Raw genomic sequence first — 23,778 nt, forward strand, 5'->3', positions numbered from 1 at the left:
GGGTAATGTTATTTTCGAGGGTGTTATAGAATTAATGAAATGTAGTTTAAAAAATTAACTACTACTCATTTATTTTTATTTCCAATGGTAGAGTGACGTCACTTCCTGATTTTCAGTGACCCATCTTTTTTTATACATATATTTGTTATTAAAGTTGTAGAATAACAACTAAACAGGCTTAAAGGGTGTAAGAATGAGCACCTTTTAAATTATTTTAATAATTAAACTCTGAGGAGAAAAAAATATACTATGTTGTTTTAGGGGGTTTCTTATCCAATAAAAATACAGCGAATAACTACCAATCTAACGACTGACTTCAGGCCATATAAGGAAGTAAAGCTGACACTTAAATGGGGAACTGAGCAGAAACTATCCACATGTTAAAAACTCTGAATAATTTTTAAACAACATGAAATGTTATGGATAGTTACATATATCTGGTAGTTTGGTTTTTGTATTTGCAGACGGAACATTCTTACAGTCGCACCAGCCTGTGAATTGGTAATAATGAAATTCTCACCGTCTCCTCTAGCTGGTCCTTTAAACTGAGTTTTGATGGGGAGCAGGGCCATGTTCCCGATCATTCTGGTGTTCGGCTCCATCAGGTTGGAGTGATATGCCTGAAAAGGAACAACTCGCTGTCATCTGAACCATTTCTGACTGATTCAGAAGCGCCTACATCCCTGTTACAAAGTCGCTAATACACCGCTTTCTACGTCTCTCCAAAACAGGCAATACGTTGGAATAAAAGTAAAACTCACAAAGCAACAATAGATTTGTTCATTCTTAAATGTGAAACTTAAAATTGACTAAAAATGCCAACGAAGCTAGCAAGCTAAGCTAAAGACTCGTTGCAAAGCTAGCGTTCACCAGTGTTTTAGGTTAGCTATCTTTGGCTTTGACTATCCAGCTTTGCACAAAAACAACCAATTAATATACATTTAAAAATGCAAGTAAACTATAGTATTTACTAACCGGCATGTTGACTGAAATATATCAATCCAACTGCTCAGCAAGAGGAATGTCAGCACAGCGAGACGCTACTTCCGGTTGTCGCACCCTTTCAGTTACAGGAAGTGGCTGGCTGTCGTGTGGCGTTTCAACCACTTGGGGGCGCTGACACGTGGTTGGAGCATAGACTGTATATGGGTTGGAGTTATTGACAAGGCCAATTTAGCTTTTTTTGTACAGCTTATTATTTTACAAGGCAACAATGCATGTGTTTTATTAATTTTATTAGAAAAAATAAATAGCATTATATATTTCTTTCATAATAAATCCGAGTTTTCTAGTGAATCAAAGTTTACACAGAAGCAAAACAAAACAAAAAAAACTAAACCATGAGGGTAAAACAATTTTTCCAACATAAAAACAATCCTCAATCTTTTTTTTTCTTAATCGTGCAGTCAAATGCAACCTTTTAGGTCAAACATCGTTCTCAACTTTGATACATAAACATCTGGATTCCAGCTTCTTTTGGTCCCTCAGCTGCCAGACGTGTCTTGGAATATCTCATCATAATTTAGATTAGATGGTTCTTCATCACCTTCCTGCAAAAGACAAAAAAATAAAACATTTAATGTTACATAGAAGATCAAAGAAATCCAATTTTCTCTGCAGATGTTCTCACCTTTGGCTCCTTGACCTCCAGGTCCTCCCCATATTGAATGGAGAAGTCGATGTGCTGCAGCACTATGTTGATACCCTCCTCATCTGTCCGGTCGAAGGGCAGAAACCTTACCATGCTGTAGTCATCTATCTGGGTAATAAAGCCAAATATGTATATGTTGGTTTAAAAAAAATCCAGCAATGACTCAAGATTAGGTCACAAAGCTGCAGTTCCACTTACAAGATCACAAATAGCTTTGGTCAGCTTCTTGAACTTAGTGCTTCTGATTGTATGAGAGCTGTCCTCCATCATTGAGTACATGTCTGGATCCAGATACCTTTAAAAAAACAACAAAAGCAAATATTTTAATCAAGGAATGTTTTTTCTTTATTCTGTAAGTGGATTTTAACTTGATTTCCACAGCTTGGTTTTGTAAAATAAACAAGTATTTTCAATGTTATAAAACAGAAAAGTCATTTTAAAAAAGCAAAATTTAAATCAGAAAAAGTTGAAAATGTTTGTTTTATGTTTATTTCACAGTAGGCCAAAAAGCACTTGAATACACCTAAAATCTAGTCAGTGAATACTTGGTAAACTGTTTATTATCTAAAGTATGTCATTACTGGCAATAAAAATGATTATTATTAATAAAATATGTTGCATTTTGACTTCAGTTACTGCAGCAAAACAGTCTATAATCCAGTTAATCTTTATTTAATACATTACAATATCAGTCTGTACAATTTTAGTCTTTCTTGAAAAAAAGTCTGTTTTGATGCATAGACATAGTGTCATAATCAAACTACATTTACATTGGAATGGACATAAAAACTGGAAGATATTTAATTGAATGATGCTTAATTGCCAACGTAATAGTTTGTATCGGTAATTGTTTAGGTTAAGTTGTCATTCAAATAGTTAACATGTCAGATAATGGAACATAATGATGCACATATTGATACACACAAAGCATATATTCTTGTGTTTTGCGCTGATCGGGCGCGGGTGTGGAGCGGTCCTCACACATGGAGAACAACATGAACCGAGTATGAAAGAATCGGTGATCATTTCAGTTTTATGTATAATTGTTTATTTCTATTGAATACTTTCTGTTAGCAGGAAAACAGACAGTTTGATGTAAGGGACAAAAAGAAAACATACTTGGCCTCAACATACCTTTAATTCTTTGTACAGAGAAAAAAAAAAAAGTGGAAAAAATCATAATAGTGACTTTAAAACAGTAAATCAAATCAAATTGTGGCTTGACTGAATCGTTACATCCATAATAATGATAGAAAACATCGTGTTTGATGACTTTCTTGTTTAAATTCTACATACAGTAGATCTTCTACAGCAGATCTGTGTCTTATCTGACACAAGGTGTATTTTATTTTTTAAAGAAACTTCTCATGAATAGAAAAATACAACACTTTATCGCGATGCATTTGTCATAATTCTATTATTTTAACCATTTAAAAGCTGTTTTCTTTATAAATGAATGACTTAAAGGAGATAAAAACATAAATGAAGTTTATTTTTCTAAATATTGCAGCTCTCTCTTGGTTTTGATCGCTAAAAAACTCTTTTAGTGTAAAATGTTGGAGTCTTTTTCTAAATAAATCTCTACATTTGCTTGAATTCGTTTTCAAACATTAGAAATGGTTGGAATGAATTCTGATTCTTTTTACTTAATGCTAGCAGATGTGCTGTCTCTATTAATGCTTCTTGTTAGTTGCAGAATCAACTTACTTTTCTATTTCCTTCTTGGCTTTGGGACTCAGCAGGTCCATCTTTGTCATGATGTTTACTTGTGGAATTTCTAGGGACACCATGGCGCTGAGGGCAGCCATGACTCCTGAGATAAACTGCAGGGAAACAAAGAGAAAAGCAGGTGCCGATCCGTTAAGATTATACATACTCACAAAAAAAACAAAAAAACAACACAGAGCTGACGATAGACATACACACCTTAAAAGACTCCACCATGAACTGTGAGTCGACCAAAAACACTCCGCAAACCCGAAACTCCCACTGTTGGAGCTGCTCCACCAGCTGCCTCATCACAGGCAGGTGAGTGTACAGTTCAATCTGACCTGCAGAGAAATGTAAATCATATTCAGTGCATAAGAACCCCTCAACTCCTTAAAGACACAGAGATGAGGCTTTTACCCGGGCAGTCAAACAATATGTAGTCGTCTTCCACGTGACCCAAGCTTTCCTCCAGCCAGTCGAAGTTGTTGGCAAAGTACTCCATGCAGAACACCAGGCCTCCGTTGGGGCCGAACCTGAGAGAATCATCCTCCATGACATCGTCCACCTGGATGAGCTCGCGGATGTCTGAAAGCAACAGAGGGGGTTTCAGATGTACGTAAATCTATTTTAAAAAAACATTTACAGGATTTCACTTTTTTGCTTTTCTACTTAAAACAAGGGGGAAAAATGTATTTGTCAGCCATCAATTCTGCTAAATGACAGATGTCTGTACTGTTCATCAGAGATAAACTTCAACTCTGACAGACAGGATAGAAAAAATAAAAAGATTTGTATGATTTCTAAAGAATTTATTTATATCAAGGTGCAAAAAGTAGCTCCAACAAACAAAGTCTCTGTCCCTCACAGACGTGTAACTTCTTTTTTAAGTTCTCCTATATTCCACCTTTATTAATGCCACCTGTTTGAAATATTCTCCTCAATTCAATAGAAAATCTGTGGAGGGCGTTGAAAGTCAGTGTTGCCCAGAAAAAATGGTTTTACTGATAGAACAAAAATGTTAAAAACTGAACACATGCTGAACCACATGAGATATTAAGTCTTTAACAAGGATTTTATCAACTGCAGAAAGGAAATCTTGCTGCTTGGAGTCATAGAAATGGGTTGGGTTACCACGAAAACATTAGTCTTTTGTTCATGTTTGGAAGAGACAGCTCATTCAATATGTAAAAGTAAACATGTTAACTAAGATCATACTAACCTGCCATAACAGGGTAATCAAAGTGTTCTGCTGCTGGATCCAGGTTCACCACCTGGACTGAGCGGTTCAGAGCCTCTGCATGCTGGGTCATGGTGGAGCAGTACGTACTCTGAAATAATAATAATATTCAATCAATAGCAAAACAATAAAAGACAATAAAACTCGCTGTAACGACGCGACCTCATGTCCTGCTAGCTTAACAACAGACCAAAGCGCTTTACTTCATCCCATAGCGTTTTTTAAACAACATACCTTCCCGCTACCAGCCGGGCCCATCACCAACTGTGCATAGCGAGGCATTTTGCCTCAAAAATTTAGTGTGATAAAGATCTTAAGTATCTTTAACCACTAGCGCTAGCTTGTAATGCCATACGCGCCAGTGTAATGATACGACTTCTTCTCCGATAAACTATCACCATCAAGCGCACCACTGCCACCTACTGCCCAAACGGGGAAATGGAAGTCAGAGTGATGATGGCTGAAAAAGAAAATTGAGAAAAGGAAAATAAAGAAAATTCGTATTATTATACTAATGTATGATTGATGATTGATTATTATAATTCAATACAGTGAGGAAATTAATTTGTGGAACCATTTTTCCTCCCAGGTATAGAATAAAAGCAGTCACAATTAGTTGTTAGTTTACACAGTTTTTACACACATAATTGTATACACATGAGTTCATATAAAAAAATACAAACAAAGATATTCTTTCTGGTTTCAGGACTTAATAGTGATGTTTTTACTGTATATAAAAATATACTGATTCTATCGCAGCAAACAAAGAGCTATTTAAATTGTGATTCTTTGGCAAGGGTAACATTATAAAATAATTTCAAAATAAAGTAAATCGATAATAACTTTATGACACTACAATGTGAATGGATTTCTCATTATTTATTGTTTATTTGCTTGGTTGTTCATATATTCACTTGATTATCTTGAAAGAAATATGTACAAAGAATGTTGAAAACTTCACCTGCACTGCTCAGAACCCAGGTATTTACATCTGAGTCACACTGGTAGAATTTTTGGCTAAAAATGTCCTGGATTGATTTTAAGTCAGTGAATCGGATCAAATTGGATCACTCAAAACAAACCAATATTTATTGATGATTGAGATCGGCAGCAACAAATTATGATGTGAACCAAATAATTATTCAAATGAATTGTTATAAACCCCTACCAAAAAATCAATAATTTTGCTATTTAGCTTTGAAATGACCACATAAAAAAGTGCAAATATACTATAAATATGCTTTAAGCTGCCTATGATAAAACCATGAAACTTCTGCCTGAGAGCAATCATGACCATGTTGTTCCCAAACTGTCCATTAGGGGGCGGTAGATCCCCTGCAAACGTTACTGTCAACAAACGAAACCACTGAAATTGAGGAAGAAGTAGAATGTGACTGCATCAACATGCGATGATCAGGTGAAATTAAGAAACATATGCAAGCATTGCAGCTAACCAAGTTTACTAATTGCGTCTTTCACCAACCGCTGGACATAATACAATGTTTGGATGAAGTGAATGGAGTTAACAGACCAAGTTTGTGGACAGACATTACCGCGTGTAGGTGGACTTTTTAGCAGGTAAGACGGCAAGTCTTGCTAATTTTATATATTTATTTTTTCTTTTACCCTCGTATTATTCTGTCTGAAGCATCTCAGTGTCATTTTTCGTTTGTCGTTTAGATTTAAGTGTTTTGAGATAGTTTCTATTTAGGAGCAGAATGTTTATTTAAGGTTTGTTAGCATAATATGCTCTATTTTGTTACTTTACCAGCGATAATCCGCTCTTTTCTTATCTTTAGTTAAGATGAGGATCTATAATGGAGGCTTCTATAGAAAAAGAAAGCAATACATGTGTTTGAAGACTTAATTTAAGCTAAATAACCCCTGAAGAGTAAACAACATGATCGTTGTTTACAAATGACGTTTTAGTTTTTAAGAGTTCTGGATAAGCTGCTCAGGAAAAACCCCAAGAGATTCCAGCTTCCAACAACTCACTATTTGTTTCTGTTAAACTGTGCACATATTTGCTTTTTTTTATTGTCATGATTGTGTCATATTGTCAGGAAATGTACAAATAAAAAACAGAATTCTGTTTACCACTGATGTCTTTTGTTTTGAAAATAAAAAGATGAATTTCCTGCTTGGTTTCTCCACTCATTTTTCCAGAGTCATAGGATATGAGTTTGGGGAATGGAGGATAGTCAATGTGGAGAGCTGGACTACCTGATCCAGGATGAGGACACCATCATAGAAGGTGTCAGCAACCAGGTGCTGTTTGTTGTAGTTCTCAGTCTGACCTTCCTGGCGGGTCTTCTCACTCTACTCTGCAGGTAGGCCTCACGTACAAATCTGTGCAAAAACAGGCAGAATTTAGTTCACATAGTGTCTTTAATTTGCTGATCACAAATCGGAGGGCTAAAAGCTTTCTATATCGCTGTTTAATTTTATTTGATATCACAGATATATGAGTTAAGTCTACACCAGATTGATATGATGGACTAAACTGTTGTTTCCCCACGCAACAAGCAAAATAAAAGTCTTTGCACTCTGATCAAATTTGCTGGTCAACTTATTTACATAAGTAATACAGAATCTACTTTAATTTATCCATTTCTTTCTGCAACAGCGACCAAAAAAACGTTTGCCCTTTCGGCAGAAGCACACCTGTCTGAGGTCAGCTAGTCCACCTTTATTAAAGATGATATATTGAGGATAAACTAATCAATATGACTCCTAAAAGGATTTTTTGTACGTTATAATGTAAAGCACGTTTATACCTATTTTTAGATTGTTTTGGATTTAGGCTAATATTTACACTCTAGCTAGATTGGCTAATTTATGCTTTTTTTAATGATATTTTTAAGTTTAGCTATTTTTTCAGCTACATGCTAGCTGTTTTGGCTAACCTAAGTTGTGTTTTTAAGCTAATTTGGCATTTTATCTAATATTTTAGCTGGCTATGAACTTCAGCGTTTTTTACTATCAATTTCAGCATCTTCAGCTATCAGCACTATCATCTTCAGCAGCCAAATTCAGCTTACAGCATTCACACTAGCATTATTGCAGGTAATGCTATATATCTAGTTTATAATTATGTTAAAAAGTTACGCTTTAAAAGTTTTTAAAGTTTAGTTTTAGAGTGTTCAATAAATGTTTATCCTGTTCGGCCCGCGACCTAAGGTGTGTTTTGGATTTCGGTCCCTCTCAGATTACCTCTTTCTGTTGATCTAATGCAGGGGTCTTTTATTCCTCTATTGTGACTCTTTGGCTTTGAAGAAAAATGCTAAAAATCTGAATAAAAGATAGGTTTGATCACTTTGTTTAATTAATTAAGTTAAGTCATTTATGTTTTCATGTCAAATAACTGAGGAAAATGATGGTAAGTTTTAGTTTACTTTCAGAATGGTTCATTTTTTTCATTTAGAACATTTTGGTGTTACATTTTTATAATTTAATAAAGTTGATTCTACACCAGTTTTGTGATGTTTATACAGGTAATTGATAGTTAAAAAGAAAAATGATGAAGGTGCACCAAAGTCTTATTCAATAAAAAAGTGCTGTTTGACTTTCTTGAATTTTTAGATAAAGTAAGCAGATATTGCAGCAGATATTATTTGACACTATATTTTATTTTGAAAGGAACTTGTATCTATGTGTTGCTGTAAAAGGTAAAATAAGATGAAATTGTTATACATAAAAAAACACATTTTTTATAATTTAATTAATCAAATATATTTAAGAAGCTACATTTCACAAATACATGGTTTACTTGGCACATAAACATAAATAAAGGATATTTTTTAAGTGTTTTTATCTCGCTGGGTTTCGGTCCTTATTAAATAGACCCAAATGGCTCTTTTATCATTAAAGGTTGTAGACATCTAATCTAATGCTACAATATTTTTGTTTTTTATTTTTCAAGTTAGGCTTTACCCAGTTAGGGATGAATGGAATCATATTTAAATTCATTTTTTTCCTTTGTTTTTAAGGCAAGACGAGCAGAATATCCACCCTGAGAACCAGGAGCACGTCCGAGCGGTCCGACAACAGCTTCAAACCGAACAGGTGGGCAACCCAGAGCCCCAAAAACCTTCGAATATTAGGATGATTTGGCACCTCAGTGAGTCTTGTAAAAATCCCAGACTAATTGTAGACACAGTGCAGCACTTTTCTCTTCTTCAGCTTAATTTGGAGTTTCAAAATAAAATCATTTCTGTTTCTTTTAACCCTTCAACTCCCTGCTGAACCAAACAGTAGAGAAAACATACAAGTACAAATATTTATTATATATATTGAACCCAAAGTAACAGAAAAAAAATATATATATATATTTTATTTTGGTTGGGTAGTTAACGGGTTAAAGAACCAAACTTATTTTTCAAACAACCTTTTCAAATAAACAACCTTTTTTTATTTATTTATTCTTTTTACCTATGGGAGATCTAATGCTTTAACAAAGCCTTCCTTAATTTTTTTCTATATTTATCTAAGTAAAAACTATTTTTTTTAATATGTAAATACACAGCCAGAAATTTCAATAAACTATCCAGTATTTTTGGTTCACTTATTTGTCTTTGTCACCTCTTTAACATGCAGGGAGGAGTTAAGAATGCATGTTAGCAGGCAGTCACAGGAAACAGAGGAATTGCATAATCAAGCTGCACTTGTTTATTTCAAAACTACTTCATTGAAATATTTCGCAACAATGATTTTTGTAGCTCTGCAAAATGAATTATTCTATTCTATTAAGACATTTTTTCTTTGTGTATTTTAGTACTTGGTTAAGTTTTTGTCAAAAATGTGTGTTTGGAATCTTAAGACGTGTATGTACAAACAACAGTGTATGTGTGTTTTGTCAGGATGAAAACCCTCAGGCCGAGGCCAGGCAGCAGTTTTACACAGACATGTCTTGCCCCGTCTGTTTGCAGCAGGCCGTTCTGCCTGTGGAAACAAACTGTGGACACCTTTTCTGTGGTAAGAAAGAGACAAAAACAAACTACAAGGTTTTCTAATAATAATTAAAATATATATATTATTTGTAACAGTTATTTTGTGAATAAATTGTATCTAGTTTTCTAAATTTTCTGTAAAACGTGTTTCTTTTACAGTTTAGTAGTTGCAAATTTCAATTTAAAATGCCACAACCCTCATCAATGAGATATTTGTCTTGGTTTTCAAGATGTTATAAATGATCTTCTAACATATTCGTACACAGGCTCCTGCATCATAGCTTACTGGAGATATGGCACCTGGCTCGGTGCCATCCATTGTCCCATCTGCAGACAAATGGTGAGAGTTCATTTGCATTCATTTCTATATTTTATTCATAAAATCTTTTCTTTAAAGCAAACATTTTCTTTTTTTTTGTAGAGGAAACCTTTTTTCCTAAACTGACAGAACCGAATTATAAAAATGTTGCAAAACTAAAAAATGAAACAACTCATTAGTGGTGGAATTGTATAAGTTCACTTCTTCCCATTCCTTTTCAAATAATCAATCAAACTCTACGTAAATTTAGTTAATAATCTGTATTTAATGAATCAACTGTGACTTAAGTGTATTTCTGCATTGAGTTTGAAAAATCTGTGGGATTTTTTTTTTTTTTGTCCTGTGTTGTCCACAATATATGCTTGAAATAAACAATCAATCAATCCTTCTAATAAAAATGGGAAAGTAATACCAGCTGTTCTTACTGATTATTACATCCCATTTAGGCAAGAGTGGCACAAAACAGTTTTTAGAAAGGTTCTATTTTTGTACTGATTTGTTCTGTTTTTGTATTATAATTTGTTTGAACTCCATCTACCTTAAAAGTTTAAAGACCCCCTCCAAGGAAATGGTGTTTTAACATGTTCTTGTGGCATTCTTCTAATAATGGAGGCCATATATTAGGAAAATTAAGCTTAAAATTAAATTTCAGAGTATTTTATTGATTCATAGTGTTGTGAAAAAAAATACTGATTGGAAAAGAGCTTCTTTGTGGCATAGGAAATACGTTGGGCGGGCCACAAACTTCCTGCTTCATTCTGATGCATCCACTTGCGGACAAATAGATCCATTTTTGTGTTTGTTTTCCTCGTGTGAGCTGGCATCTGGCTCAAAACTCTACGTCAGGATAGCTCCAATATTACTTGCCAGTTTTGTTGCACCGCTAATGTTAGCTTAGGTTTTTTTGTATTTTGGGTAAAAACGGTATAATGACAACTAAAGGAGCACTGGGAACACTTTTAAAATAGATCAAAGATGATCGGAGTGGGACTTTAAAGCAAAAATGTTCAAAATCTCTATTTTTTTGCTCATACTAACTCTATTTTTGCAGTTCAATCAGTGTGAAGTCTGTTCACTTTAAACGTTTAAGAGTTACTATGACATTAAAGGGAAATTGAGCACATATGTTGGCAGAAATTTGAAGCTAAATTCCAAAATTACTGGTCAGATAGTGTCGTTTGTTGTGTTTTCAGGTATGGTCAGGGTTTCTTGGAGTTTGAAAGGTTTTTAGGAGGGGTTCATATTCACTGTTTTTACTGTTTTTCTCCTTTTTTGTCTCCTAGGTAACTCTACTCTTCCCCCTTTTCCATGAGCATGCTGCTCCTCAGAGGGTTCAGGACGGAGAGGCACAACCACAGCTGATCCTGAGAGACCTCAATGATTATAACCGGAGGTTCTCTGGCCAGCCCAGATCTGTGAGTGCCTATCTCGTTCAACTATTTACTTTAAGTGTTTATGTAATTGGTTGTTAAAGAAGATTTGACGCATGCTTTTGTCTCTCTATCACTCTAAGTTGATGGACAGGCTGCGCGATGTTCCCACCCTGCTTCGTCACGCCTTCAGGGAGATGTTTTCAGTGGGCGGGCTCTTCTGGATGTTCAGGATTCGCATTCTCCTCTGTCTTGTTGGTGCCATCACGTACCTGGCCTCACCACTCGACATCCTCCCTGAAGCGCTCTTCGGCCTTCTGGGATTCATGGACGACTTCTTCGTCATCCTCCTTCTGTTTGTGTACATCTCAATCATGTACAGGGAGGTGGTCACTCAAAGACTGAATGGATAGGAAACCACTTATTATCAAAAAAAACTTCTGCATCTGAGAGAAATCATGTAAGGTGCAAAATGAATAAATATTTAGAGCATTTCTTTATTATTCATTTTCTCTGATGGCTTTATTTTGATGTCGGGGCTGGTAATACAACACTGAGATGTAAAAGACTATGTATTGTGGAAATATAATTAAAAAAAAATCTGGTTTAATATATCTGAGCCCAGGCTATTAAATTCATAAAAGGAATTCTACGTGAAATGTATCTGTTTACAACCCAACCCATAACTGACTTTGGATTAAGAGGAGAGTCATAGATTGTGATGTACATCTTTGACAGCGCTGAGTTGATACAAGTGTGGAATAAAGGATTTAAAGCTGAGAGTGTGCATGTGGAAATCCTAGTGTCAGACCTGTTTATTTACAGGAGTAAAAAGGAAAATAAAATCGATTTGGGAGTCTGTTTTAATAAGATGGTAACTATGCACATATTCAACATGAATTTAATATTTAATTCTACTTGTTTTTTTTTTAATCTCTATTACAAAAGTATGTTACAGATCACAATTTCTAGTTTTATGACTTTTTTTAAAAAAACATTTAAAGTTTGACTTTTTTGCTTTATGTATTTATGTGATTTTTAAATTATATATATATATATATATATATATATATATATATGTATTGGCTTTTTTTAAATCAAAAATATTATTTCACTTATATTTCATCACATTTTTTGGGTGTTTAGGTTTGTCAGATTGGCCAAAAAATATATATATAAATAAAAATTGACTTAAATTTGACTTTTAAAAAACCTCTTTGTTATCTGCAAATATTTTAAAGGCAAAATAAAGTTACGTTTCTCTAAATTACTATTTTAAACTCTTAAAACTGTAGATACAACATTTTTGGAAGAGTTTGTACTTATAAAAACTTAATTAACACATTTTTTTCACGCATGCGTGGCGTTTATCTATGCAGATGACTATCAGTTATTCACTATTTTCCGACCAAAACCAAAGCGATAAAAAGCCAGTTTCCAAGCAGGTTATTACCATAACTTGTCAGTCGAGATGTTTAACATGCTTGTCCGAACTATTTCAAGTTCATTGACCTTAGAATCTATCAAAAAAGCTATGTAAAATTATTTTTGAACAGCATAAGTACATTTTCTGGATATTTATTTGAGGGAATTCTCAGTAAAATTCAAATGGGTCACTTTTTGAATTTTGGCGTGTTTTAAATTAAATACTGTATGCATGTTTACATTTTATTGTGCCTTTTATTATAGAGAGAAAATACATCGATTATATATTTCTTTTAAAATACATTTTTTTGTACCAGACTTTAAGCTCCGCCCCCCTAGCCCGCCTCCGGCAGACGCCGGCCTCGCCGACGGATTTCCAGACACCCAACGAGTCAGAGGTCCGGGGAGTGTATGAAGCTCACTGTTAAGTTCAGCCTCCCGTCGCCCAAAAAATCAGCCTGCGATAGATAACAATGAGCACACCGGAGTCGCTGGATCGAATGGAACTCTGTGAAAGCCTTTTAACGTGGGTAAGTGTGGAAACGAGGGTGTTTTTTTGTTGTTTTTCCCCCTCTCTGTCAGGTGAGAAACACACAGCTCTCCGGCGAGGCTAAAGCTAGCATGCTAGGCTACAAGCTAACGGGATAACGCTAGCATGCTAGAGGAAAAATGACACGGGCTGAGTTTGGTTACGTATGCAGGCCAGCTGTTTTCTGTGTTTAGCTACTGATGCGCTCTGTGCTAACCAAAAGCAAACCATGAAAATATAGATTCTAGCTTATAACATCAAATGTTTACTGATCTTAGTTACCCTGTTCAGTGCTCAGTCTGCCGTTTGACCAAAAAGACCGATCAAGAGATGTTAGCTGTGGAATGATCGTCCCGTTCTTTCACGAAGGATTTTTTTCCCTGTCAGAGAACGCAATTCCTGTCATTGTTGTCCAGTGTTGCTTTGTGTTTTCTTCAGCCCTCTTTCTTATTCAAGTGTCAAATGGGTGACAACTTCTTCCATTTGCAACTTTGCCCTAGTTGTTAAAAATGTTCTACCTTTTTCTAACACCAAAGAACCATTAGAGTTTAAAGTCATAGATGAGTAAGTACAAGTCATATTTACATTTTAGTAGTTTGGTGAAAAAATGAACTCAGAAGAGTAGTTTTACTTCACCATACTTTTTAGGAAATGCAACTTTAAGTGCACTGTAAAAAATCTTTGAGAGTTCAGTGCTTTAAACTATATTTTTAAATGATTGTCTATAAATTAGTTGAAGCCTTGTTGCTCCCAAAATAATGAAGTGATGTTTTTTTTTTCTTTTTCAGTTTATTCACAATTATACTTTGTTTACTGAAAACAGTAGATTTAAATATAATTTTACAAGCTTTAGACTATAATGCTGGCACAATCCAGTGCTTTTGTGTGCCAGTCCTGCAGAGAGTCGTGTCCGAAAACCAAACAGTACTTACATATTGGGTCAGTCGGGGTCTGGATTATCACCAAGTACCAGTGGTGCTGTTGAATTACAAGGTGCTGGTGGAAATTGGATGAGTGTTGTTGGAAGGAGATGAGGAAGACGTGTTTGTTGGCAGAGAGAGAAGGGAAGACTAGAGTATAGGAGTTATAGCAGGAGCTTTGATTGAGAAAACCAGAGTTTGTCAGCATGGTGGAAAAAAGAGGAAATGAAAAGAGAGCAAGAATTATGGATTGGGAGAAGGTTCAAGCTGTTTTATCATGCTTTGTCTGGATGGAAAAACGAACAGACTGGATCCTGAAGGAGGAGTTTGTTAAAAATGTTCTGTCAACGTGTGTAAATGCACATTTTGGGCTTCCATGTTCAAAACTCTTGCGTTTATGTGTCGCTATGCAAGTTTTTACGTTAGTTTTCAGGTTCTAGGTACAAACGTCATTGAACGCGCATTTAAAAGTTAGACCAGTGAAACTGTTACCAATCAGGGACTCAGATTTCATAGTGAGTATGGGCGGTGTCCTTTTTATTTCACAAAAGTGCTAACCATTTGAAAATTGATCATACAGAAGGCATGAATAATTGCTGTTAGTGAATTGCATGACGCCAAGTCTTTCATATTTCAAACAGAGCTTTGAAATCAAAAACCTGGAGCAAGGTTTGCACCGCCTTGGCATTTTGCACTACTCGTCCTCCAACTGTAGCTAGCAGACTTACGCTAGTTCTTGAACGCATATCACATCCCCGGTGTGTACAAAACATTAAGTTGGAAGTTGGAATTGTGATGTTGAATGTTGACACTGATTATGCCCCTCAAGCAGATAAAAAGGAGATGGATGAGGTGATCCAGTGTATCCTTATAAGGGAGAGATTGGAACAAACTTTGACAGACACCTGAGTGAGAAAAACTAAGGTGACGAGGGAATGAGCACGTTTGTTGTTCACGACAGGAATGCAAGAGCACAGATGGTGGTGAACTTTTCTAAAAGAATAGAAATAATAGCAGTGGGCGCATTCTTCCAGAAAAGGGAAACTCATTCATAAGGTGACATAAACAAGTGACGGGAGGAGCACACAGGTCGATTCCATCATGTGCAATCATTATAATCCAGGACTGATCAACCCTGATCCTCAAAAGCCACAACCTTGCCCATTTTCCAGTTCTCCCTGACCATCTTGCTTCTGACTAACTGACTCAAGTGATTCCACGTCCTGATTGACTGAACACACCTGATTTAGGTAGTCACCATCAAGCTGAATATGGTGGGTCTTGAGGGCCAGGGTTGGCCAACCCTACTTTAATCTGAAAGGGATCAACTACTGTAGAGTGTTGGTTGTGGAGAGTTTAGTCAGACAGCATTGAATAGTGGTTTGTAGAAGGACTGGTGGTCAGAAGTTCAGTAGGACAAGAGCAGAGAATGGTATCAAGTGATTGAAGTAGAGTAGGAAGAGTGCTGAATGTTTTTTGGAGATCAGGAAGTTCTTCCAGATGACTGGACAGCTGCAGCTAAAGTGACTGGGGAGACAGGGAGGAAGACACTTGGTGTGTCATCTGGAATGAAAAGAGCAGATAAGGAGACTTGAATGAAGAAGTTACAGTGTGTTAAGAGAAAAGGGTTAGATAAGAATAAGTGAAACACGGAGGACATAAAACATCAGCCGGTGAGAGAGATCTGTACAGGTGAGACAGAGGGACAGATAGAAGGATGTGCAGCAGGTTAGGATGATTAAAGACAGATGGAAATGTGTTGACAGATTCCATGAGTTTGATACAAACTTTAAAAGGAAAACTTTGAATTAATAAATGAGGAAAATGTTAGAGAGAGAGAGAACAGAGTAGAAGGAGTGGTTAAAGATATACTTGGACAGGAATCTCCGTGGATCCTCATGTTTGCAGATGACATTGTGATCTGTGGTGATGGCAGGTGGAGGAACATGTCAAGAGGTGAACACCTGCTCTGTAAAGGAAAGGAATGAAGGTCAACAGTAGTAGGACATAGTGTGTAAATGAGATTAACTCAAGTGAAAGATTAGATGAAATGTTCTAGAAATTGCATATAGTTCGTATAACGTGTTGGCCTCAGCCTAGCCTCCACTTCAGCATGGGTCAGTAGTGAGTATTGTAAACATGTTGTTGGATCTATTCGTGCTCTTTTATTGATAAGTTCAGTTGAAATTAAGTCAAAGTTTGCTTTCCATGTCAATTTATATGAATGTGTGCATCTGCATGATCTATACGAGTGGGGTCAGCTGGTGGTGGATTCTAAGTTTAATAGACTTCTATACCAACATTTGATTATTAATATACTACTAATGTGCTATGTATTTGCTATTAAGTAATATCATTGCTTTCAGGCCCTAAAAGAAAATACACTCTTGAACATTTTTCTGCCTAACTGTCATTTATATAGTCAGTCACTGATATGATTTTATTGCATTCTGTAAATTGTAAATTTTAGTTAAGTAGTGTGTTTTATTATTATTAAGTACACATTTCTTATTGATTTATGGACAGAAAGGCTGGGGAAATAATGTGACGATTATGGCTGATGCTCTCTGAACTACACAACTTTGACATGCATTCCAATGAATCCTGGAAATCAAATCTTTAGGGTGGATTAATTTGGTGTTTTCAGATGACAGAATAAACTGCTCCTATTTAAAGCCACTTGCTTGTGAAATTTCTTTTTGTTTTATATTTCTATCCAAATTTTAACTTTGTTCTTACTCCACTTATCCCTGTCAGCATTCAGTCCCAGCTTTTATTTCTCTACTATTTTTGTTTCATATGTTAAGATGGATTTTCCAGTTTTGAACAAATTTAAGGATTTTTCGTGCATCTTAAAAAATATAGTAGGGTCACTTAAATTGTTCTGATTTAATTTTAGTTTGTAAGAATTATTCATTTCTGGCTGAGATGCATCACAAATGGTAAATTGAATGTTTTTATTATAAATAGGACTGACATTACTCTTCCCTCTGCATTTGCTGCATTGAGATAATCCTGGTGACTCATGGTATCTTTTATTTTGAAAGAAGGTCACATGGCCCTCTGTCAAAAGTTACAAACTATTAAAATGAAAGAAAAAAGAAAATTTATCTGTTTTATTTATGCCAAAAAATACAATAGCTCATTTAAATTGATCATAATGGTAACAATAATGTAAATACTAGCACGTGTTTTACTTTTCTAAAGGATGAAGTAAGATTTTTGTGGCTCCTACTGTGTTGTGACATGGATAACTTTAAGTGTTGAAGGTTGCAGAGCCCTGATCTAAACAATGTTATTTAGTTCACTCTTTTTTCCTTACTTCTGAGATTGCTGTGGTCAGAAATAGGGAACTGCATCTTTTATGGTTGTTCATTATTTTGCTTTTGGAGACATTTGTCTTAGCAGAAGATTTTTTTTACTGGTTTCATTTTGTAACATAACAGGTTGCTTGATTTGGTTTTGAGTTTTACCAAACCTGTTTGTCAAATTCTTTGCTTTTAGTTTTGATTGATAAGCTCAAAACTACATGCAATAAGATTACTGCATGTTTTCCAACTGCTATCAGGATTCTTTGTCTTACCTATTTATGTCTTTAAGCCTCTTCCTTTCTGAAAATGGGCAAACCGAGGGGACAAACGTCTAACATACAAAATAGTATCATGAATAAAATCAATAAATAAATACAAATAATTCCTCCCCTAGTGTGACTAAATTGGATCTTGAATGTAGCAAAAGAATTTAAAAGGTTCATTGGGTATGAAAAGAAAATAGTGCATCCCTGCATTGACCCGATCGACTCTCCTCTCTGTCTGGGTGTCAAGAGCGACCTGGCGCTGCCGGCTATTGCCTCGATAGGAGAAGAGATTCATGCTGGAGGCACTTGTCACCGTGGCACTGACGAAAGGGAGCGGAGAATTCTGGAAGTGTTTTTTTTAAGTGATTTAAAAATGAATTTTAAATTTTTTTATGTTAATTATTGAGACATATCTGTTTAAGAAAATGCAAAAAAAATCTCGTTTTTACTAGATATTATTCACAATCTAAGTTCTAAGTGGGTGTTGAGAAAACTGATTACTCAGTATTCTTGTAGCATTTAAACGACAATTGGAAGAACACACACAAAATGTATTATATGAGTAACAAATCAAATACTATGCACATACAAATCCAAAGTTGCATACAAACTGACAAACATAGTTACAAACCAAGTATAACACACACACAAATCTGTTGAAACTATATTATCTCCATAATTGGGGCATTGAACATCAAAGTGAATAAGGACAGGCTTATTTTTGTTTATTTGTTTTAATTAATCTAGTCATTAGGAGCCTCAGTGAGGTAATTAGTTTTGCCTTTCAGTACAAATCAGTAGATCAAAGTTACCACATTATTAGTTCATACTTGCTCTCTATTTTTGTGTCTTTTGGGATGCTGATATTTTGCAATTTGTTATTTAATATATAAAAAATATATTGAATATTCACATGCTTACACATCGTATAGGGTTAATAGTAATATCCCACAGTTTGGTTTTATTTTCTCTGCTCTGTCAGACACTCTTCACTGCAGCCTGATCTGTTTGATCCTCTTATTGAGATAATACTCACAAAGTTAAACTTTATTGTTTATTTATGTATACGTACAGATGCATTTGAGATGATTATTTCATGGTTGAGTATTTGAAAACTCTCTATGTCTGACCTCACATCAGGCATGCTTTGTTATGTGAGTAATATTGGTGACAATTGATTTTTTTGGCCTTGTTTAAATAATGGTGACAGTCACAAATGTACATTTAAATTACCTTAATGGACCAAATCTAAAATTCATTCCATGACCCTACTATATTTAGCCATCCAAGTGGAGATATATTGAAAAGTAGTGTTTTCAACTTCAGACGTTACTAACGCTGGATGATGTCATCAATAGTCGCTGGTCATCTACGTAGGGCTGCAAGAGCTCTGAAAATACATAACAATATAAAATTTGTTCCTCTCAAATTATTTTAACAGATAGTTGCATTCATACAGGAATTAACTAGTTGATTCAATTATTACTTTAAAATTGTTCAATTTTCAACCTTTATTTAAGTTTCGTATATACTTATTACTTTCAGAGGGACATTGTGAAATTGTGCCATTTTTTCGTTTTTCAAATATATATACCTTATTGGAGTACATTCCTTTAAAATATTTCCTTATCTAATTTGAAGCTTTCTAAAGCTAACTTATGGTCCCTTCAAAAAGCCAGTATTGTATCGTACATAATGCTAAAGTCTGTTTCTATTATTTGTGTGCACTGTAGCTTTGACAGCTTTTTGACAGCTGCTGAGACTGTCTGTAGTTCTGTGATGGACCGGCTCATCCCGTTTTCTTTCCTTTTGGTCAAATTTCCTGTAAGAGGAAATGGTGCAGACCAAACGTGGTGGGCTGTCATTTCTACATGTGGAGCAGACGGCTTTTCCTGTGGGCTTTCTGCTCTGCAAAACACACAACTAATTTAGATGAATTTGACCTTTAAATGCATTTTAATGTTTTATCTGCAAAAAAAAAATTCAACAGCTTTACAATAGTTACAATTGTATCCAGAACATTAAACGAGTCAAAAAGTCATTAATCTGACAGAAAAACTTCTAAAACTGACTAAACACATCTGTTGTAAACTTTGATGGAGGTTTGCTTTAATTGAAACAAATAGAGATAAATCTTATTATTTTGGCTGCATAATGTGCTGATTTAATACACAAGGGTAACTTTTCCATCAAAACACAAAGGAGCATCATGCAGGACATTACTGTAAATCGAAACTAATTCTGCATAAAAAGGTTACATTAATAAAAGTTCAGTTAATGAGACAAAGCTTTCCTTTTTCCACTTAACAGTGCTTGTTTGCACAGCGTGTAAAGTTTGGCCTCATGCAGGGATCAGGGTCAGTAGCTTCCTGTTAGCAGGATTCTTTCTTAATCTCTGCTAATTTGATCAGACTGCTCTTGTTGCTTCATCATACTGTTTTTATTGCTTCAAACCAATTAATAAGGTAAAACAGAGTTCATCCTTAATTTGAGCAGGGACATGATGTGTGTAATGTCTGTTTAGAAAAAAATAGTAATAGAACCAACTGAAGCAATACTTGTGTAGCTTTTTTTGAAGCTCTTGGTTCACTTTGTATGAATATGAGTATGAATTCAGTGTCTCCCAATACCACTAGGTATTTGATAGTGGACCCACAATTCTAGTTAATACGTTGTTGAAGTATCTTTTATTTGGAAAGATGATGTGTTTTTGCTGTAGCCGGCCTTTGCCATTAGCTCTCTTGTAAGTCTTTTAGACACGTGTCATATTTTTGTCCTCTCCTGTGTTTGGCGGTGATGATTCATGACATTGCAATGTCAGCAACAAGCTGACACGTTTAGCCCACGTTGTTGTGTTACCTCATGTCTTTATTCTTGGTGTCAGTGTGTCAAATAGGCAGTTTATTCTAGTGGTTGGTAAGTTGACCCAAACCTGGAGAAAATTGTTGTCTCATCTTCACCAAATATCTCACATGGCACTGTGCGGTCAAGCGGGTAACGAGGACTAAAATCCTGACTCGCCCAAACAGAGAAACATGACTCGTCACTCCACAGAAAGTGTTCCAGTGACTCCGCAGGTCACTGATACTGTGGTTTACATCACTCCATCTGATACTTGGCCTTGAATCTGGTTATGTAAAACCTGCAGCAGCAACGTTAAGGAAGCACGTTACATTTACTAACTTAATTTTAAGTTTTATGGTTTTTCCGAACTGTTAGTCATAGAACCTGCAAAGCTGCTAAGTTGCTAATTTTGTTGAGTTCCACATATTCCTGAAGGTGTAGTACATTTAAATGCAGATAACCCATAACTTTATGTACCAACAGTTCACGTTTCCCCTCTTTCATCTGTTTAGATCCAGACGTTTGAAGTGGAGGCTCCCTGTAAAAGGGTGGAGGACCTGACCAGTGGTGCCGTCATGGCCCAAGTTCTTCAGAAAATGTGAGTCTTGTTTCTGTTTCAGAAATTATCCCGTTTGTTTTGTTAATCATAATCCTTCATCTCCTGGAAATCTCCAGAGATGGGGGGTATTTTAGCGATGCCTGGATTAGCAGAATCAAACCAGAAGTCGGGGACAACTGGAGATTAAAGGTAACAATCTCCTTTTCTTTCAAGAAGATGTACGTTTCTGTAACAATGATTATTTATTGTCTTTTTTTAAACTTTAGGTCAGCAATCTTAAAAAAATCCTATCAGGCATTCTAGACTATTACCAGGAGGTAAGAAGAATCCGTGAAATGAAAGATGTCTGAGATCAGCCAGTTTTTAAGGAGTTGAGCTTCTTTTCCAGGTCCTGGGCCAGCAGATTAATGACTTCACACTGCCAGATGTTAATCTGATTGGAGAACACTCAGATGCAGCAGAACTTGGGAGGATGTTACAACTTATATTAGGCTGTGCAGTTAACTGTGAACAGAAACAAGGTACATCCACTCCGTGTGTGCGAGTGAGATTGATTTTGCTCCTCGTTATCAACTGACTGGAATTTACTAAAGTCCCTTTTGTCCTTTAATCCCTAGAATACATCCAGACCATCATGGTAATGGAGGAATCAGTGCAGCATGTTGTCATGACAGCCATCCAGGAGGTAGACTGTCATTCAGCTTTATATACATCTTGAAGTTTTTGCATCTGATCTTATTTTTTCTTGTTGTAAAAAAATCTAAATTTAAATGTTCTTCTTTCTTTTTGTAGCTGATGAGCAAAGAGACTCCAGTCACAGGAGGAAATGACTCTTACTTGGATCTAGACAGACAGGTTTGAGGATATTTTGATAAAAAAAACTGAAACTACATTTTTTTTCTTTCATTTGCCAGTAAAAACAGCTCCATATTTAAAGAAATAATAGTAAAAAGAATATGTTTTACTGTTTTTCTTCATGAATCTCAGCTGAAAAAGACGGTGGAGGAGCTGAATGATGTTTTGGCAACCAAAGAAGAGATCGCCCAGAGGTGTCGAGAGCTCGACATGCAGGTTCGTTTTATGAAGTGACAATTTTTGTGAATAAAAAAATAACAAAAATCAGAATGTGTTCATTTTAATTTGTTATGTATTAAATTTAGCATACAAAAGAGCATTTACAAGGAATTCAGTGACTATAGGAAACATGTTTTTGACTCTTTTTTTCCCCCAAATTAATGTAATTAGTAGTATTCTTATTAAATTTTGATATCATTTGTCGCTTTGCAACATTTTACAAAAATATATTCACTAAAAAGAAGAATAATGAAACGACAACATTGTTAGCATTGCTGTTTCTAGCAAACTCATACTATACTAATGAGTTGTTTTTTTTAGTAGAAACATCTTGCTCTTTTGTGGTTCAAATGATCATAGAAGGAAAAACTGCATCCCTGACATGATGTGTAGTTATAGCCTCTCAACACAAAGGAATCACAAAGAGTTCATGTCGACTATTTTGATAAAAATGTAGCCTAAAAATGAGCTTGAACAAAAAATGCTTTGCAATTTTAGGGAAAAGCTATAAACATTTTATTTTCTGGATACGATCAACATTTTCCCTTTAGTTTCATTCCTGTTAATCACATGAGCAGTGAAGCGTCTCCCTTATTTCTGCGTCATTTATTTACATAGAGTTAGGGTGTTCTACTAACCAGATTCTGCTTTATTTTTTTCAATCGTTTGATGATATAAAAGAAAGCAAAACTGCACATTGAGTGAGAGACTATTTTAATCTGATATCAGAGTAAAGAACAGTAAAGTGTCACCTGCTCTTTGTTAAACCCTCCTTTCCCTCAACACTGTGTGCCTTGTTTTAAAGGCTCTCCTTGCCCAAGAAGAGCGTGATAGGCTGAGGTTAGAGTATAATGAGCTAGAAGAAAGGGTAAATCCAACTTTTTTTCCTCTTTTCTTGCTTTCTCCATGGTGTGTGGCGTGTCCAGTAGTCCTGGATTTCTTTTCAGCCTGCTTGCACCAGATTCTCCTTTCCCCAAACTTTTGTCTGCATGTATCCGTGTACGCGTCTGCCCACAAATGTTTGTGCGCAGGCGTACACACGTCGCCGCTGGGGCACACCAGCCACGACTGCAGTCCGTCTTTGTCACTGGTTTTGTCACTAAAAGAGCCTCTGCCTCCCTGAGCTCAGTGTGTTTCATGCTGTCCTACAACAGTTATGAGGGAGGAGGAAGGCTGGCGTCTGAACCACATGAACTCCTGAAGAATTTGTTCTAATTGCAGTAAAGATATTATCACATTTTTTTGTAAATATATTATTCATTCTCTATTGATATTTAAGTGACTAATACTGTCAAAATCCATTAAACTTTCATAAAGCTTTCATTATAGGGTTCTATGACCCCCAAAAGAATTTATTGGTACCTATAAAAAAGGGTTTTCTGTTTTTCCTCATTTTTGAAAAAAAAAGTCCAGTTTTACCGCTAAACATTTGATGATTTAAGCAGAAAAAGAACAAGCTAATCAGATCAGCCACTGTTTTTCCCCAAAAGTTAGGAGTAAAACAAGCAAAAGTTTTGGAAAAGAATTGCAATTTAGGTCATCCGAAGATGTTAAGACTAAACAAACGAAGATACATTTTTAAAAAATCTTATAGAAATCTTATAGAACTTATAG

The 23,778-nt window shown here is 35.5% G+C and overlaps 4 protein-coding genes across 6 annotated transcripts in view; 2 read left to right on the plus strand and 2 right to left on the minus strand.

Moving 5' to 3' along the window:
• arpc3 (actin related protein 2/3 complex, subunit 3) overlaps positions 1-1,119 on the minus strand; it is a 4,440-nt gene extending 3,321 nt beyond the window's left edge. Inside the window, exons 1-2 of the mRNA XM_024299390.2 lie at positions 976-1,119; positions 521-620 (exon numbers count right to left, since the gene is read on the minus strand). Coding sequence (XP_024155158.1) covers positions 521-620; positions 976-981 — 106 coding nt within the window. The 5' untranslated portion in view covers positions 982-1,119. The remainder of the gene's footprint in view (positions 1-520; positions 621-975) is intronic.
• A 99-nt stretch (positions 1,120-1,218) lies between these two features.
• gpn3 (GPN-loop GTPase 3) lies at positions 1,219-5,017 on the minus strand. The gene is made up of 8 exons (XM_024299391.2): positions 4,833-5,017; positions 4,581-4,689; positions 3,779-3,946; positions 3,578-3,702; positions 3,359-3,474; positions 1,850-1,946; positions 1,631-1,759; positions 1,219-1,550 (listed from the first exon to the last, which is right to left on the minus strand). The coding sequence occupies exons 1-8, from the start codon at positions 4,878-4,880 to the stop codon at positions 1,485-1,487; spliced, it is 858 nt and encodes a 285-aa protein (XP_024155159.1). The 5' UTR covers positions 4,881-5,017; the 3' UTR covers positions 1,219-1,484.
• Positions 5,018-5,914: 897 nt separating this feature from the next.
• On the plus strand, positions 5,915-12,033 carry rnf170 (ring finger protein 170). The gene is made up of 7 exons (XM_024299392.2): positions 5,915-6,176; positions 6,765-6,928; positions 8,588-8,663; positions 9,458-9,572; positions 9,814-9,887; positions 11,150-11,281; positions 11,380-12,033. Exons 2-7 carry the CDS (start codon positions 6,789-6,791, stop codon positions 11,647-11,649), a joined length of 807 nt encoding a protein of 268 aa, XP_024155160.1. The 5' UTR covers positions 5,915-6,176; positions 6,765-6,788; the 3' UTR covers positions 11,650-12,033.
• A 963-nt stretch (positions 12,034-12,996) lies between these two features.
• Positions 12,997-23,778, plus strand: part of hook3 (hook microtubule-tethering protein 3) — a 21,273-nt gene continuing 10,491 nt past the window's right edge. Inside the window, exons 1-9 of one of the 3 annotated variants that reach the window (XM_036214505.1) lie at positions 12,997-13,191; positions 21,044-21,129; positions 21,207-21,279; positions 21,357-21,407; positions 21,479-21,611; positions 21,708-21,775; positions 21,883-21,945; positions 22,078-22,161; positions 22,970-23,032. In XM_036214505.1, the coding sequence (XP_036070398.1) occupies positions 13,135-13,191; positions 21,044-21,129; positions 21,207-21,279; positions 21,357-21,407; positions 21,479-21,611; positions 21,708-21,775; positions 21,883-21,945; positions 22,078-22,161; positions 22,970-23,032 (678 nt within the window). In that variant the 5' untranslated portion in view covers positions 12,997-13,134. The remainder of the gene's footprint in view (positions 13,192-21,043; positions 21,130-21,206; positions 21,280-21,356; positions 21,408-21,478; positions 21,612-21,707; positions 21,776-21,882; positions 21,946-22,077; positions 22,162-22,969; positions 23,033-23,778) is intronic. The other 2 variants (XM_036214504.1, XM_024299410.2) reach the window with 2 other exon arrangements.

The sequence above is a fragment of the Oryzias melastigma genome, linkage group LG12, assembly GCF_002922805.2.
Source record: "Oryzias melastigma strain HK-1 linkage group LG12, ASM292280v2, whole genome shotgun sequence".
Lineage (NCBI taxonomy): Eukaryota > Metazoa > Chordata > Actinopteri > Beloniformes > Adrianichthyidae > Oryzias > Oryzias melastigma.

What these genes read in the sequence shown, in the direction of transcription:
- gpn3 (XM_024299391.2), bottom strand. Translation starts at nt 4,880, where the DNA reads ATGCCTCGCTATGCACAGTTGGTGATGGGCCCGGCTGGTAGCGGGAAG. An exon ending in GCCAAGAAGGAAATAGAAAA is followed by an intron (nt 1,947 to 3,358) that starts GTAAGTTGATTC and finishes GTTTTTTTAAAG; the next exon opens with GTATCTGGATCCAGACATGT. An exon ending in TGGAGGTCAAGGAGCCAAAG is followed by an intron (nt 1,551 to 1,630) that starts GTGAGAACATCT and finishes TGTCTTTTGCAG; the next exon opens with GAAGGTGATGAAGAACCATC.
- rnf170 (XM_024299392.2), top strand. Translation starts at nt 6,789, where the DNA reads ATGGAGGATAGTCAATGTGGAGAGCTGGACTACCTGATCCAGGATGAG. An exon ending in AACAGCTTCAAACCGAACAG is followed by an intron (nt 8,664 to 9,457) that starts GTGGGCAACCCA and finishes GTGTTTTGTCAG; the next exon opens with GATGAAAACCCTCAGGCCGA. An exon ending in TCTCTGGCCAGCCCAGATCT is followed by an intron (nt 11,282 to 11,379) that starts GTGAGTGCCTAT and finishes TATCACTCTAAG; the next exon opens with TTGATGGACAGGCTGCGCGA.